The sequence below is a fragment of the Pseudophryne corroboree genome (assembly GCF_028390025.1).
Source record: "Pseudophryne corroboree isolate aPseCor3 chromosome 3 unlocalized genomic scaffold, aPseCor3.hap2 SUPER_3_unloc_38, whole genome shotgun sequence".
In the NCBI taxonomy this organism is placed as follows: domain Eukaryota; kingdom Metazoa; phylum Chordata; class Amphibia; order Anura; family Myobatrachidae; genus Pseudophryne; species Pseudophryne corroboree.
The window spans coordinates 1033475-1049281 of record NW_026967528.1 but is presented as its reverse complement, the minus strand read 5'-3'; the positions used below and the strand labels follow the sequence as shown (position 1 = coordinate 1049281).

The 15807-nt window shown below is 46.3% G+C and overlaps 2 protein-coding genes across 3 annotated transcripts in view; both read left to right on the top strand.

Moving 5' to 3' along the window:
- LOC134984137 (oocyte zinc finger protein XlCOF6-like) overlaps positions 1 to 10932 on the top strand; it is a 48884-nt gene extending 37952 nt beyond the window's left edge. The window contains exon 6 of one of the 2 annotated variants that reach the window (XM_063949764.1): positions 6009 to 10932. In XM_063949764.1, coding sequence (XP_063805834.1) covers positions 6009 to 8086 — 2078 coding nt within the window. In that variant the 3' untranslated portion in view covers positions 8087 to 10932. Of the gene's footprint in view, positions 1 to 6005 lie in introns of both variants that reach the window. The other variant, XM_063949763.1, reaches the window with a different exon arrangement.
- A 1596-nt stretch (positions 10933 to 12528) lies between these two features.
- On the top strand, positions 12529 to 14278 carry LOC134984142 (uncharacterized). The gene is made up of 3 exons (XM_063949769.1): positions 12529 to 12653; positions 12729 to 13808; positions 14217 to 14278. The coding sequence occupies exon 2, from the start codon at positions 12737 to 12739 to the stop codon at positions 13412 to 13414; it is 678 nt and encodes a 225-aa protein (XP_063805839.1). The 5' UTR covers positions 12529 to 12653; positions 12729 to 12736; the 3' UTR covers positions 13415 to 13808; positions 14217 to 14278.
- The last annotated feature ends 1529 nt before the right edge of the window (positions 14279 to 15807 follow it).

The window sequence follows — 15807 nt, the reverse complement described above, 5'->3', positions numbered from 1 at the left end:
AAAAATAGGATTTTAATTACCTACCGGTATATCCTTTTCTCGTAGTCTGTTGGGGATTCTGGGGTCCATTTAGTACCATGGGGTCTAGACAGGTCCTTTGGGACCCACTGGCACTTTAAGAGTTTAATAGTGTAGGCTGGCCCCTCCCTGTATGCCCCTCCTACCAGACTCAGTCTAGAAACTGTGCCCGAGGAGACGGACATACTTCAAGAGAAGGAAATACACAGATAGTGGTGAGATTCACACCAGCTCAAACATAACAAAAAGCCAAACTAACCAACTTGGAACAATTCAGCAACGGCTGATCCAACAATACTGAACCAAGTAACAATGCAGTAATACGAAGCATAGGGCGGGCACCCAGCATCCTCTATGGACTATGAGAAAAGGCTTTATCGGTAGGTAATTAAAATCCTGTTTTCTCTTACGTCCTAGAGGATGCTGGGATCCATTTAGTACCATGGGGATGTACCAAAGCTCCCAGTACAGGAGTGAGAGTGATGAGGTTCCTACAGAACTGCTTGCCCAAACTTGAGGTCCTCAGAGGCCAAAGTATAGAACTTGTAAAACCTAGCAAACATGTTCGACCGTGACCAAGTAGCTGCTCGGCAAAGCTGAATAGCCGAGACACCCTGGGCAGCTGACCAGGAAAAACCCACTTTACGGGTAGAGTGGGCCTGAACAGATTTTGGAATTGCTAATCCTGCCGTGGAATAAGCATGCTGGATAGTAAGCCTGATCCAGCGAGAAATTGTCTGCTTAGAAGCAGGACACCCAATCTTGTTGGGATCATAAAGTACAAATAGTGCGTCCGACTTCCTATGACGAGTAGTTCTCTTCACATAGATTTTCAAAGCCCGCAAGACATCCCTGGACTTTGAGGTAATTGAGGTGTCAGTAGCCACTGGCACCACAATAGGTTGGTTGATATGAAAAGCCGACACAACCTTAGGGAGAAATTGCTGACGCATTCTGAACTCAGCTCTATCCTCATGGAAAATCAAGTAGGGGCTCTTGTGCAAAAATGCCCCCAATTCTGACAGACGTCTGGCAGAAGCCAAGGCCAACAACGTGACCGCCTTCCAAGTAAGAAATTTGACGTCCATCTCCTGTAAAGGTTTGAACCAATCCGATTGCAGGAACTGCAGCACCACATTAAGATTCTAAGGTGCCATAAGAGGCACAAAGGGTGGTTGGATGTGCAGAATTCCTTTCAAGAAAGTCTGAGCCTCAGGGATAGCAGCCAATTGTTTGTGGAAGAAAATAGACAAGGCCGAAATCTGGAACTTGATGGAGCCCAAGCGGAGAAAATGTCCCAGTTGAAACTCCACCGTAGGAAACTTCTTGGATTCACACCAAAACACATACTTTTTCCAAATCTGGTGGTAATTTTTAGACGTTACCCCCTTCCTAGCTTGGATCAGAGTAGGAATAACTTTATTCGGAATGCCCTTCCAAGCTAAGATCTGGCATTCAACCTCCATGCTGTCAAACGTAGCCGCGATAAGTCGTGATAGGCGAACGGCCCCTGCAGTAGAAGGTCCTCGCGAAAAGGAAGAGGCCTCGGAAGATCTGCGTGCCAAGCCTGCCTTGGCCAGTCCAGAGCAATGAGGATCGCCGGAACTGTTTATCTTTTTATTAGTTTGAGAATCCTTGGGATGAGTGGAGGGAACACATATACTGACTGGAACACCCATGGCCTGTGGGTCTCGTGACCTGGAAAAGTACCTCCGAAGAGCCTTGTTGAGGCGAGAGGCCATCATTTCTATCTGAGGTACACCCCATCGGCGTTTTACTTCTGTGAATACCTCCGGGTGGAGGCCCCATTCTCCTGGTAGGAGATCGTGTCTACTGAGGAATGAAGATCGCCTACAGTGCCAGCGCGTGTCTTTTTGCCCAGAGGAGGATTCTTGTTACCTCTGACATTGCAGCCCTGCTCTTCATTCCACCCTGCCTGTTTATGTAGGACACCGCTGTGACGTTGACTGACTGAACCTGCATGGCTCGATATTGCAGAAGATGAGCCACTTTTAGAAGGCCATTGTATATGGCTCTTAGTTCCAGAATGTTTATTGGAAAGACCGATTCCTGGCTTGACCACTTTCCTTGGAAGTTTTCCCCCTGGATGACTGCTCCCCAACCTTTGAGGCTTGCATCTGTGGTTTGAAGAATCCAATTCTGAATCCCGAACCTGCGGCCCTCGAGCAGGTGAGAAGTTTGCAGCCACCAGAGTAGTGAAATTCTGGCATTCGGCGACAGGCATATCCGTTGGTGCATGTGAAGATGCGATCCCGACCACTTGTCAAGGAGATCCAGCTGGATGAAGCGTGCATGGAATCTTCCGTATTGTAGAGCCTCGTAGGAGGATACCATCTTCCCCAGAAGGCAAATGAACCGATGAACCGATACCCAGGGAGGTTTCAAGACATCCCGGACCATTGATTGTATCACCAAAGCTTTCTCCACCGGTAGAAACACCCTCTGCACTTCCGTGTCGAGTATCATCCCCAGAAAGGGCAGTCTCCTTTTTGGTTCCAAATGTGACTTTGGAAGGTTCAGGATCCACCCATGATCCCAGAGTAGTTGAGTTGAGAGTGAAATATTCTGCAACAGCTTCTCCTTGGAAGATGCTTTTATTAGAAGATCATCCAGATATGGAATTATGTTTACTCCTTGTTTGCGTAGGAGGAGCATCATCTCCGCTAGTACCTTAGTGAACACCCTCGTTGCTGTGGAGAGGCCAAATGGCAATGTTTGGAACGGATAGTGACAGTCCTGTAGTGCAAACCGTAGATAGGCCTGGTGAGGCGGCCAGATCGAAATGTGAAGGTACGCATCCTTGATATCCAGGGATACTAGGAATTCCCCCTCCTCCAGACCTGAGATTAACGCTCTCCGAGACTCCATCTTGAATTAGAAAACCCTCAAGTAGGGGTTCAACGCCTTCAGGTTCAATATAGGCCTTACCTAACCGTCCAGTTTTGGTACCACAAACAGGTTTCAGTAATAACCCTTGATTTTTGGGTGAGGTGGAACTGGAACAATAACATTTGTGCGTACCAGTTTTTGAATGGCTTCCTGTAGAATAGCACTTTCTGTCCGCGAACCTGGTAAGCCTGATTTGAAGAATCTGTGAGGTGGGAGTTGCTGAAACTCCAGTCTGTACCCCTGGGTAACAATATCTGTCACCCAGGGGTCTAGGCATGATGACACCCAGACATGACTGAAATTTTTTAGTCTCACTACCACCTGCCTGATCTCCAGGCTGAGAGGTCCACCATCATGCTGAATATTTGGAGGAAGCTGAACCTGGATTCTGTCCCTGGGAACCTGTTGGTGCAGGTTTTTTGGATCTTCCCCAACCTCCTCTAAAGAAGATAGGAGGAGGTTTAGATTTTTAAAATTTTGCGGCCCGAAAGGACTGCAGTGTAGGTGTACGATAAGATTTTCTACCTGGGGCTGCTGCGGAGGGAAGAAATGTCTTACCCGCAGTCACAGTGGAAATCCACGAATCCAATGCGTCCCTAAATAGTGCCTGACCTGTGAATGGCATGTTCTCCACACTTTTCTTGGATACTGCATCCGCAGTCCATTGACGTAGCCAGAGTCCTCTGCGTGCCGAGACAGCCATGGAAGTAGCAGGCCAATGTCCTTCATGGCCTCCACCATGAAACCTGCAGAATCCTGTATGTGACGTAAAAACAAGTCAATGTCACTCCTATCCATAGAATCTAAGTCCTCTAGTAAGGTGCCTGACCACTTTACTATGGCTTTAGAAATCCATGCACAAGCAATAGTGGGCATTAAAGCCACGGCTGTAGCAGTGTATAGTGATTTGAGCGTAGTCTTAATCTTGCGGTCAGCCGCCTCCTTTATGGCTGTTGAACCAGGGACAGGTAAAACCACCTCTTTAGACAGCCTAGATACAGAAGCGTCTACTATAGGTGGGTTTTCCCACTTCTTCCTATCCTCCTCTTTAGGGAAAGGCAAAGCAATGAGAATTCTTATAGGGATCTGGAATATTTTCTCTGGGTTTTCCCAAGATTTTTCAAACAAGGAGTTTTAACTCCTTAGAATCAGGGACGGTAAGCGAGGACTTCTTATTTACTGTAAAATAAGATTCCTCTACTTGTTCCGGAACCTTCTCAGAAATATGCAAAACATCCCTAATGGCTTCAGTCATTAGCTGCACCCCTTTAGCAAGGGATGCATCCCCCCTGCATATCCCCATCACGTCCCCCTGTATCAGAGTTGGTATCAGTGTCAGCTTGCATTATCTGGGCAAGTGTACGTTTTTTGGGGTATGTAGGTGGGGTTTTAGATGAAGTAGTGGGAGCTGAATACTTCATACCCACAACAGATTGTTTCAATACCTGTGTCTCTTTCTCAGTATGTGACATCCTTGTTGAAATCTGGGATATCATTCCCCTTAAAGAATCCACCCATGGGGGTTCGGATTCAGAAGGCTGAGACAGCACATTGCAGTCCTGAGTACATGGAATAGACTCCTCAGGAGAATATACACACTCTGCAGCACAGGACACAGAGTCCTTAGACATAATAGGAGCCAGCCACACAGCGCCCCTGTAGGCAGTTATGATAAAAGCCTGGCGCTGACTAACTAACCTTAATAGGGAGGGCAGCGCTCCCTGTCAGTGTCCTAGTTCCTATGATCGGCAGGGAGAAAATGGCACTGGTGAGTGCTGGATCCACTCTGAGAGGAAGCCCCACCCCTTGTAATGGCGCATGGCTTCCTGCACTAATTGTTTATACTGGCCTGAAGATTTTAGCGCTAACAGGTATATTAGCCCCTGTTATCTGCGTGACCAGTGTAGGGTTTATGCGCGCGTGCTCAGGACGCCCCTCAAAGTGCCTACATTGTGTGTTGCTGAGCCTTCCTGCAGCGCAGCCTGTCAGAGCTGCGCTTCCACCCTTGCGCCGGCAACCCGCTAACCGGGACGCTAGCGCTGTACTCACCACTTTCTTCTGGCTTTGTTAGGGGTTGGCGGCCATGCTGCGGGAGTGAGCAGTTGCCTCGTGGACTTGCGATCAGCAACCTCAGGAGCTCAGTGCCCTGTCAGCGGAGTAGAGAACCATTAACTCTTCAGGAAGTTGGTTTCTATCCTCCCCTCCCCCTAAGTCCCACGAAGCAGGGAGGCTGTTGCCAGCAGCCTTCCTATAACCTAACTAACTCTAGAAAATAAAAAACTAAGAAAACTCCTAGGAGTTCCTCTAGCTGTGACCGGCTCCTCCCGGCACATTTTCTAAACTGAGTCTGGTAGGAGGGGCATAGAGGGAGGAGCCAGCCCACACTATTAAACTCTTAAAGTGCCAGTGGCTCCCAAAGGACCCATCTATACCCCATGGTACTAAATGGACTCAAGTGTCCTCTAGGACCTAAGAGAAAGTTGATTATAATCTAGCAGATGATGATTACAGGATATCATATGGTGTATTGCATGTAAAGTACCTTGTTCCACACCTACTCTGCTGTAGCAATATACATTATATAAGGGTGAGTAACACATGTACAGGCTTACCAGCGTATGAGCACACACATAAAGGAATACTACCTTACCAATGCTTCCAGGAGTAACGTTAGGAGACATTTCTCTGATCCATCAGCTCATATGACTGATGTTATTGTTCATCTAGAATCTCCAATTCATACGATATGTTCCCCATCCATTGTTTTACATTGGTGCTGACATAGGACTTGGCGAGTGACTACATCTCCATTTATACTTTATGGATAGTTACCAGTACAAGAGAGCGATATATCTAAGTCTTATTATAATATTACATTTGTTATTGGGAGTGTTCTCAGGAGGGTGGACACAATGATAGTCTGAGACACAATATTATAAAGCCTTCAGTAAAAGTTATGTTTTATTATACACACACATTTACAATTAAGTGCCCCAGAGAGTCATCTTCTCCTATTGTTTACAAGATTAATATTGTTACAGAAAATGTCACATTTCCATAATGTGTTTTATTTCCAGCAGATGGACACACAAGCAGAAATATCTCAGAAGGACATCTAATGTTATCCCCGGATTGTGACATAAAAGATAATGATAGTAGACAGGATTCTCCAGGAGATAACCCCATTACCCCAATTATACATCCAGCTCTATCAGCTGATCCCGGGAAATGTTGTCCTGATCACTCTGATATTGGTGCATCTGTCACAGCTCTGACAGTAGATACAGTGTTTCCGTGTTCTATAGATGCCAAATGTTTTACAAAGAACACAAAGCCTAATAACCCACACACAGGTAAGGCAGGTGAGAGGCCACTGATATGTTCTGAGTGTGGGAAATGTTTTACATACAAATCACAACTTGTTAATCATCACGGAAGTCACACAGGTGAGAAGCCATTTCCATGTTCTGAGTGTGGGAAATGTTTTGCACTTAAATCACATCTTGTTAGACATCAGAGAAGTCACACAGGTGAGAAGCCATTTTCTTCTTCTGAGTGCGGGAAATGTGTTACACAAAAATCACAACTTGTTACCCATCAGCAAAGTCACACAGGTGAGAAGGCATTCCCATGTTCTGAGTGTGGGAAATGTTGTGTAAGTAAATCACATCTTGTTATGCATCACAGAAGTCACACAGGTGAGAAGCCATTTCCATGTTCTGAGTGTGGGAAATGTTTTGTAAGTAAATCACAACTTGTTACACATCTGCGCAGTCACACAGGTGAGAAGCCTTTTCCATGTTCTGAGTGTGGGAAATGTTTTGTAAGTAAATCACAACTTGTTACACATCTGCGCAGTCACACAGGTGAGAAGCCTTTTCCATGTTCTGAGTGTGGGAAATGTTTTGTATGGAAATCAGATCTTGTTATGCATCACAGAAGTCACACAGGTGAGAAGCCATTTTCTTGCTCTGAGTGTGGGAAATGTTTTACACAGAAATCACAACTTGTTAGACATCAGAGAAGTCACACAGGTGAGAAGGCATTTCCATGTTCTGAGTGTGGGAAATGTTTTGCACACAAATCAGTTCTTGTTACCCATCAGCAAAGTCACACAGGTGAGAAGGCATTTCCATGTTCTGAGTGTGGGAAATGTTTTACACAGAAATCACAACTTGTTAGACATCAGAGAAGTCACACAGGTGAGAAGGCATTTCCATGTTCTGAGTGTGGGAAATGTTTTGCACACAAATCAGTTCTTGTTAGACATCAGCGAAGTCACACTGGTGAGAAGCCATTTCCATGTACTGAGTGTGGGAAATGTTTTGTAAGTAAATCACAACTTGTTACACATCTGCGCAGTCACACAGGTGAAAAGCCTTTTCCATGTTCTGAGTGTGGGAAATGTTTTGCATGTAAATCAGATCTTGTTATACATCACAGAAGTCACACAGGTGAGAAGCCATTTTCTTGCTCTGAGTGTGGGAAATATTTTACACGGAAATCACAACTTGTTACCCATCAGCAAAGTCACACAGGTGAGAAGGCATTTCCATGTTCTGAGTGTGGGAAATGTTTTGAACACAAATCACATCTTGTGAGACATCAGAGAAGTCACACAGGTGAGAAGCCATTTTCTTGCTCTGAGTGTGGGAAATGTTTTGCACACAAATCAGTTCTTGTTATACATCAGAGAAGTCACACAGGTGAGAAGCCATTTTCTTGCTCTGAGTGTGGGAAATGTTTTACACGGAAATCACAACTTGTTACCCATCAGCAAAGTCACACAGGTGAGAAGGCATTTCCATGTTCTGAGTGTGGGAAATGTTTTGAACACAAATCACATCTTGTGAGACATCAGAGAAGTCACACAGGTGAGAAGCCATTTTCTTGCTCTGAGTGTGGGAAATGTTTTGCACACAAATCAGTTCTTGTTATACATCAGAGAAGTCACACAGGTGAGAAGCCATTTTCTTGCTCTGAGTGTGGGAAATGTTTTACATACAAATCACAACTTGTTTCCCATCAGCAAAGTCACACAGGTGAGAAAGCATTTCCATGTTCTGAGTGTGGGAAATCTTTTGCACACAAATCAGTTCTTATTAGACATCAGCGAAGTCACACAGGTGAGAAGTCCTTTCTATACTCTGAGACATAAATCATCAGAATCAGCTTTATTGGCCAGGTTTACTCGCCTACACTAGGAATTGTTTGTGGTACAATGCATCGCCAAGCAGCAACATGAAAGGGAAATACATGGCATAAGAAGGGGGAAAAACATAGCATACATTACACATATGAGTTCATACTGCACATTGCAACTGTACAATAGACTCAACATATTATACATGTAAGACTAAAGACGAAGGCTGCTTGGCAGAGCAGCACTGAGGCGCCAACTAGAACTCAAACAATGCACATAATACAGAAGATTTAAGTATTACACATCAAAAGATAAACCAGACAGACAAAAAAAAAAGACACAGAAAGAATAATGCAGCATTGGTGTAGGTATTTTGAGTAATAACTTCCATGGGCTGTGTATTCCACCCTCACAGGGTACCAGGTGCGGCAGCCATCTTCGGCGCACTGCGTAGGAGTACCCTGGGTGGAGTAGTCCATCCTTGAGGGGTAGGCCTGTAAGGTACTACTGATGTTCTCTGCCAGAGGGTTAGTGGGCATAGTCCTGGTGATTTCATTTTCGAGGTTTGATGAGTCCTCATAATGGTCTGGATTTCTTTCTTGATGTTGTTGCTTAGAGATAGGAATGCTTTGAGCATTTTAACGCACAGCTGTGCATGGCTGAAGCTATAGATATATATACACACAATAGACATCACTCAGATTGTACACAATAGACATCACTCAGGTGAGGAACCATTTTAATCTTCTGGAATATACTCATCATTGCCATGCGTTGTTCTTCATGGTTCTTATCCTATCTCCTATGCTTTTTGTAATATACATGTTACCACTGGGTGAAATAATCAGATGTCATACCATCGTCTACCACTGCTATGCAGATGACCTGTCTTTGCTCTAGGTACTGAGAACCCAGTACCAATCCTAAATGGTTGTCTAGCTGAGCTCCAGGTGTGGGTGATGCCAGTTAGCTGTGATTCAGTCCTGGTGAAACAGGTCTTTAAGCTCACCAACAAAGAGCAGGGCTGCAGCTCCGCTTTACCTACCAACCAGACTTTGTTAGGAATGTCTGTTTGTTTTGCTTTGAATTCTCATTCCTGCCTCTAGAGGTCTCACTTGCTGCCTCAGGTCCGAATGGCAGTTGCACACTGTCTCTGCAGGATAATTACCTGATTGTGAGCACCTGGGGTCCAACACCTGGTGCTGCTATTTAACTCCAGCTCACCAGCATCTAGGTGCAGATCATTGTGGTTCCGTCTGGAGTGCGACTGGGCTCTCTCCTGTATTCCTGTCCTGATTCTGCCTTATCTACATCTTGGAGACATTCCCTGCAGTTTGCTGGTTCGTGTGCCTTGCTTCAAGACTTTTAACCCTGCCGGTTCAGCATCTGCATTCCTGGACTATTATTTGCAGTCTGTTTCCACCCCTGACTGATTACTACGTTTTTGGTATGTTATTTTTCCCCTGCTTGATTTAAACCCAGATACCTTCATGTTTATTTCTCATCTGTGTTTAACCTGGATTATACCAATATTCAAGCATAACCTTCCTCCTTGTTTATATTACCAGCCATTACTATTATTTGGAAATATCATGTTCGGTTTCATGTAATCAAGGATCCAGTTTATATTTATTTTTGCTACCATTTTTTCCACAATAAACCTTACTTAATTCTCACCTGGCTTCAGCTGACCTCATTTCAAGTATGCACACACAGAGAACCCTAGTAATCGTTACAGAATGATCTGCCCAAATCAATGTGTGCAGGAGTTTTGAGGTACAGCTGAATCTCATAAGATGGCTTTACTTCAGAGAAATTCCCTGCCTCTCGAGTTTATGCCGTTTGTGAGTTCTACATTGCTGGTGGATTTCAGAGAGAAACTGGAGAATATTCAAACCCTGTCCTCAGTGATACTGGGGTATATGCAATAGCGGGCGAATCGCGTCATTTTTTCCGCCCGTTTAAAATTCGCCTGCACTCGCCAGCCGCAGCCCTGCCGCCGGGACCATGAATTCACCATATGCAATGTAAAACGGATTCGACCCACCCCCAGGCGGATAACGGCCAATCGGCGAGTAGTGGGCGTCCCGAATTCGACTTCCCGCCGGAAGCAGCCCTTTATTAGGGCTTGTTTGCTGCGTGCTCTGCAGCCATTTTGTGAACCTGCAGAGAGGTGTGAGGAGGTGCAGAGCTAGCAATTTGGTTGTTTGCTGTGGATATCGTTTGGACACCCCAGCAGGCTTTATTCCAGGACAGTCAGGAGGATACATGTACCCCGGAGGAGAGCCATTTTAGGAGCTTTTACAACATTTGTAGGTAAGTACCACATGTGGGTCTGGTGTTGCATGTATGTGTTTGTGTAGTGGGGGTTGCCATGAGGTGTACATGGGGTGTTTGTGTATGTGTGCAGGTATGTGTATAGCTCCTGCTTGTGTTGCTGCATTTTTTGGGGGAGACTTGTGTTTTGGGGTAGTTTTTCACGTTTTTTTTCTTCTTCTTTAAATGACTTTTTGGGTCTTCTTTTAGCATTGGTGTACCTCCTGAGTGTGCTGGGATGCTTTCTGGCCATTTTGGGGTGATTTGGAGCAAGTTTGGTCGGCCATCTGGCCGACATGTGCTGTCGGCTGTTTGGCAAACATGTGTTTTCCCTCCAGCCATTTTGTGTGTGTCAGCCATTTTGTGTGTCAGCCATTTTGTGTGTGTCAGCCATTTTGTGTGTGTGTGTCAGCCACTGGGGTCCCAGCAGCATGACGTGATTGCATTTAATTATGTAATGTGTGTGTGTGTGTGTGTGTATGTATATATATATATATATATGTGTGTGTGTGTGTGTGTGTGCATATATATATATATATATATATATATATATATTTTTTATTTTTATTTTTTTTAAACAGAGATGTCAAAGGACAAGCAGACCCGATCCGCCCCTTCCCCCACCCCCTCGGATCTATCCCTGCATAGCAACGAGGAGTGGGAGCCAACCCAGGAGGAGGATACGACCGACCAGGCATGTAGTGACCAGCCGCGGTCGTCAAGGGCCCATGAGAAGTCTAAGAAAAAGCCTAGTAGAAAGGTACTAACCACACCTGTAGACACAAATAGCATCAAACTTTATCCACTCTAGTTTGCGCACTGCCATGCACACCTACAGGTATATGTGCGCAATGCCAGGGATACTGACACTCACAGGTACATACCGATCTTATTAAAAGATTTTTTATTTTTTTTATCCCTAAAGGCAAGAAGCCAGCCAGAGGAGCAGTCGGAGGAGGAAGCCTCTGATGAAGATGCAGGACAGAAAAAGCCGCGTGGACCCAGATACACTGAGGCGGAAAACTGTACCCTAGTGGATTGCGTCGACAGGTCCTACGACGTTTTGTATGGACCAAGGGCACAGAGCACAGCAGCTAAGGTAAAGCGGAACATCTGGGAATCCATCGCCAGTCAAGTCACTGCAATATCTGGAAACCGCCGGAGCACCAGAAATTGCTTGAAGCGGTACAGTGATTGCCACAGACAGACCAAGAAGAAGATGGGGATTCAGCGCCGACATGAGACAGCTACGGGAGGTGGCCCGGCTCTCAATATGAAGTGGCTACCCTGGGAGAACGTTATTAAAAGGCGCATGAACCCTGCCATGGTCGAAGGAGTTCGTGGAGGTGTGGACTCCAGCCGTCCTGCTGGCTTTCCCCAGGAGGAAGAACCGCCCAGAAGAAGGCAGGAGACAAGCCGTCCAAAAGGAGGCCTGATGGTAAGAATACATTCACATGAGCTGTACTTCCCTTTAAAATTTTTGTATGTGCTAATGTGAGTTTTTTTTTCAGACAGGCCTGCCCAGAGGACATCACCTGCGCGCAGGACATTGCCAGCGCACGGACCATCACCTGTGCAGCAGGCATCGGCAGCAGCGCGCGGACCATCACCTGCGCCGCAAGCATCGGGAGCGCACATATCGTCACCTGTGCGCCACAGTTCGTCAACGCGCAGTTTGTCACCTGTGCACCAGACGACATCAGCGCGCAGATTATCACCTGTGCTCCAGACATCAGCGCACAGAACTTCACCTGTGCGCCAGACACTGTCGGCGACCACACCACAAGATGGGCGCCAAACTACAGCTCCTGCGCGCAGGCCATCACCAGATCGTCGTCTCTCCAGGAGCTCTGAGACTGTGACTGAAGAGCCTCAAGACACAACCCTTGTGGACCCATCACCCGATCTGTTTGAGTCTACAGGGTTAACAGACGAGACTTTTCTTGGGTTTGAGGACAGCCATGCAGACGTATCCAGCCAGACCCTTGAAAAGTCTTCCGAAACGAGGACAAGTGAAGCTCCTGGAGCAGCGGCATCACAGGATGGAGAAGGTTTGTATTTATTTTGTGTGGGGGGGGGGGGGGTCAGCAGTTGTGTAAAGTTTATTAACTTTCCCAAAAAAATTATTTTGCAAACAGTGGTGCCACGGACCAGCAGCGGACTAGCTTCGGGATTGGTTCCTACTTCAGGCCGGATCTCCTCATACAGGATTCGTCAGAGGATGACGAGGTGGAAGTGCAGGAGGCTCCAGTTACTACATCCCTGTGTGAGTAAATTGAATTGTGAGCCTTCAAACAAATGTATGATGAATGTGTATAATATTTTCTAATTTTCTTTTCAGCTGCCCAAATGCAAGTGGTGGCAGACATCCAGGAAGGGCAGAATCCCTCAACTGTTCAGAGGGTTCACACCCTGGCATCGGAGATTGGGACCCGCCAGGATACGTACACAAATGTCGTGGGAAGCAGACTGGACAATATTGAGAGGACAATGGAGAAGATGTCAAACAGTCTGCTTGAACTGCAGAAGACTCTTTCCGACAGCACGGCCACAATGCTACAGGTCAGAATGCAAGATCAGAGGGATACTATGGAAGTCCTTCACATTCTGGCCGAATCCATGACCCGGCTCGTGGACAACACCTCATGTCTGAAAGAAAGCAATACTAACATGTCGGAGAGCCATCGACAATCTTCATCCAGCCAACAGGTCATCGTAACCACACTGCAGATGATCTATGATAAGCTCCCAGGACCAGCTCATCAACACGCTGGTGATCCACCATATCCGCCGTCGCAAGCCACAAGGACGCCTCGTACCCTTCCTCAAGTACCATCCCAGTACAGACAGTCACAGATGTACCAGGGATATACAGGGATGTATCCCACCCCCCAGATGCCTCCACCACCGGCTGCACAATCTACAGCCGCATGGGCACAGAGGCCCAGTCAACGTACTACCCAGCCTCCCAGGACATCGACGCCCCATCAGGGGGAAGAAGATAATCCGGACAGACTTCCACCATAAACCCGGTCGTATTGTTTTATTTATTTATATATGTTTTTCATGTATCCCTTTCTTCCCCTCCCATTAGTTTTTTTTTCTTTCTTACTATTGTTTTCTGTGTTGGTCTCCCCCACCCGTGACCGGGTACTACCAAGGAGCTTTGTGTAGGCATACATGCGCGGGCATGTATGCGGGCGCATGTGGTAACGGATGAAAGCTCCTTGTGGCTACATGTATGATGGGCCAAAGAGCTATTCTGATACCACTTTTTTCTTCCAAAAATCCTTTTTGTAATGGTGTACAGTAGGCTTTCATTGTGTGAATTTACTATTCACTAGTCTGTGTTTTTTACTTATTCATAGGATTGGTGGGAAAAATGAAGTGGACGGCATAAATTCGTGTTGTGCGTACCAAGGTGAGTAGAACCATGTTTCAATGTATCTATTCGAGAAACTTTGGCCCGCATGCCTTTGTGGAACCACACAGTCCAGCAATGGGTCATGCTGGGCTGTGTTGTTCCACAAATGTTAGCGTGTCAAAGTGCTGACCACTGACGCCACTATTTCACTTTGAACCGCATGCCTTTGTGGAACCACACAGTCCAGCAATGGGTCATGCTGGGCTGTGTTGTTCCACAAATGTTAGCGTGTCAAAGTGCTGACCACTGACACCACTATTTCACTTTGAACCGCATGCCTTTGTGGAACCACACAGTCCAGCAATGGGTCATGCTGGGCTGTGTTGTTCCACAAATTTTCATGGAAAAGAAATGAACATGAATTTAGTGTGTCTTTAATATACTTTTTTTTTCTTTTCCCCACAGATATCTATATACACAAGAAAAAGAATGTAAAGAAGAACAAACTAATTTTTTGTTTTAATTAACTTTCAAATTTTATTTAAAAAATAAATTCCTTTTTTTTTCTTCAATAAACTTTCAAAAATAGAAGTTTCCTGTGGTTTTTATTAAAATTTGAAATGCAGTTGGATTGTACGTAAGTAGGTCGGCCATGGAACATCAGGTGAAATGTCGTGTCTCTTCACATCCACGCCACTTGGGAAGATACACTGCAAGACCTGTGGAAGAGAACAGTTTGAGCTTCCAGATATGGGTAATAGTGTCACCCTGGGACTGGAAAGAAGAGGTACATACAGTCCACACAACACAAGCGGGGAACAGTGGGTCCAAATGCAACCCTCCGGCACTTGCGTCACTACACATCCAAACATTCCCTGACCAGCATTGGTGTTTCATGGAATGTTTGGATGTGTAGTGACGCAAGTGCCGGAGTGCTGCACTTTGGACATTTCGGGGTGATTTTGGACAAAGGGAGTCTTGTTGGTCAATGCATCTCACCTGAGGGGGTTGTCTGCTACATGGCGGAGGTTCAGGTCCACATCACCAGTAGGTCGCCCATGGAACATCGGGTGAAATGGCGTGTCTCCTCACATCCACGCCACTTGGGAAGATACACCGCAGGACCTGTGGAAGAGAACAGTATGAGCTTCCAGATGTGGGTAATAGTGTCACCCTGGGACTGGAAAGAAGAGGTACATACAGTCCACACAACACAAGCGGGTTACAGCGGCCCAAATGCAACCCTCCGGCACTTGCGTCACTACACATCCAAACATTCCCTGACAAGCATTGGTGTATCAGGGAATGTTTGGATGTGCAGTCTTGCAAATGCCGGAGGGCTGCACTTTGGACATGCCGGGGTGATTTTGGACAAGGGATTTTTGGTCAATACATCTCACCTGAGGGGGTTGTCTGCTACATGGCGGAGGGTCAGGTCCACATCACCAGTAGGGTCACCCATGGAACATCAGGTGAAATGTCGTGTCTCCTAAAAATCCACGCCACTTGGGAAGATACATCGCAGGACCTGTGGAAGAGAACAGTATGAGCTTCCAGATGTGGGTAATAGTGTCACCCTGGGACTGGAAAGAAGAGGTACATACAGTCCACACAACACAAGCGGGGAACAGTGGGTCCAAATGCAACCCTCCGGCACTTGCGTCACTACACATCCAAACATTCCCTGACCAGCATTGGTGTTTCATGGAATGTTTGGATGTGTAGTGACGCAAGTGCCGGAGTGCTGCACTTTGGACATTTCGGGGTGATTTTGGACAAAGGGAGTCTTGTTGGTCAATGCATCTCACCTGAGGGGGTTGTCTGCTACATGGCGGAGGTTCAGGTCCACATTACCAGTAGGTCGCCCATGGAACATCGGGTGAAATGGCGTGTCTCCTCACATCCACGCCACTTGGGAAGATACACCGCAGGACCTGTGGAAGAGAACAGTTTGAGCTTCCAGATATGGGTAATAGTGTCACCCTGGGACTGGAAAGAAGAGGTACATACAGTCCACACAACACAAGCGGGTTACAGCGGCCCAAATGCCACCCTC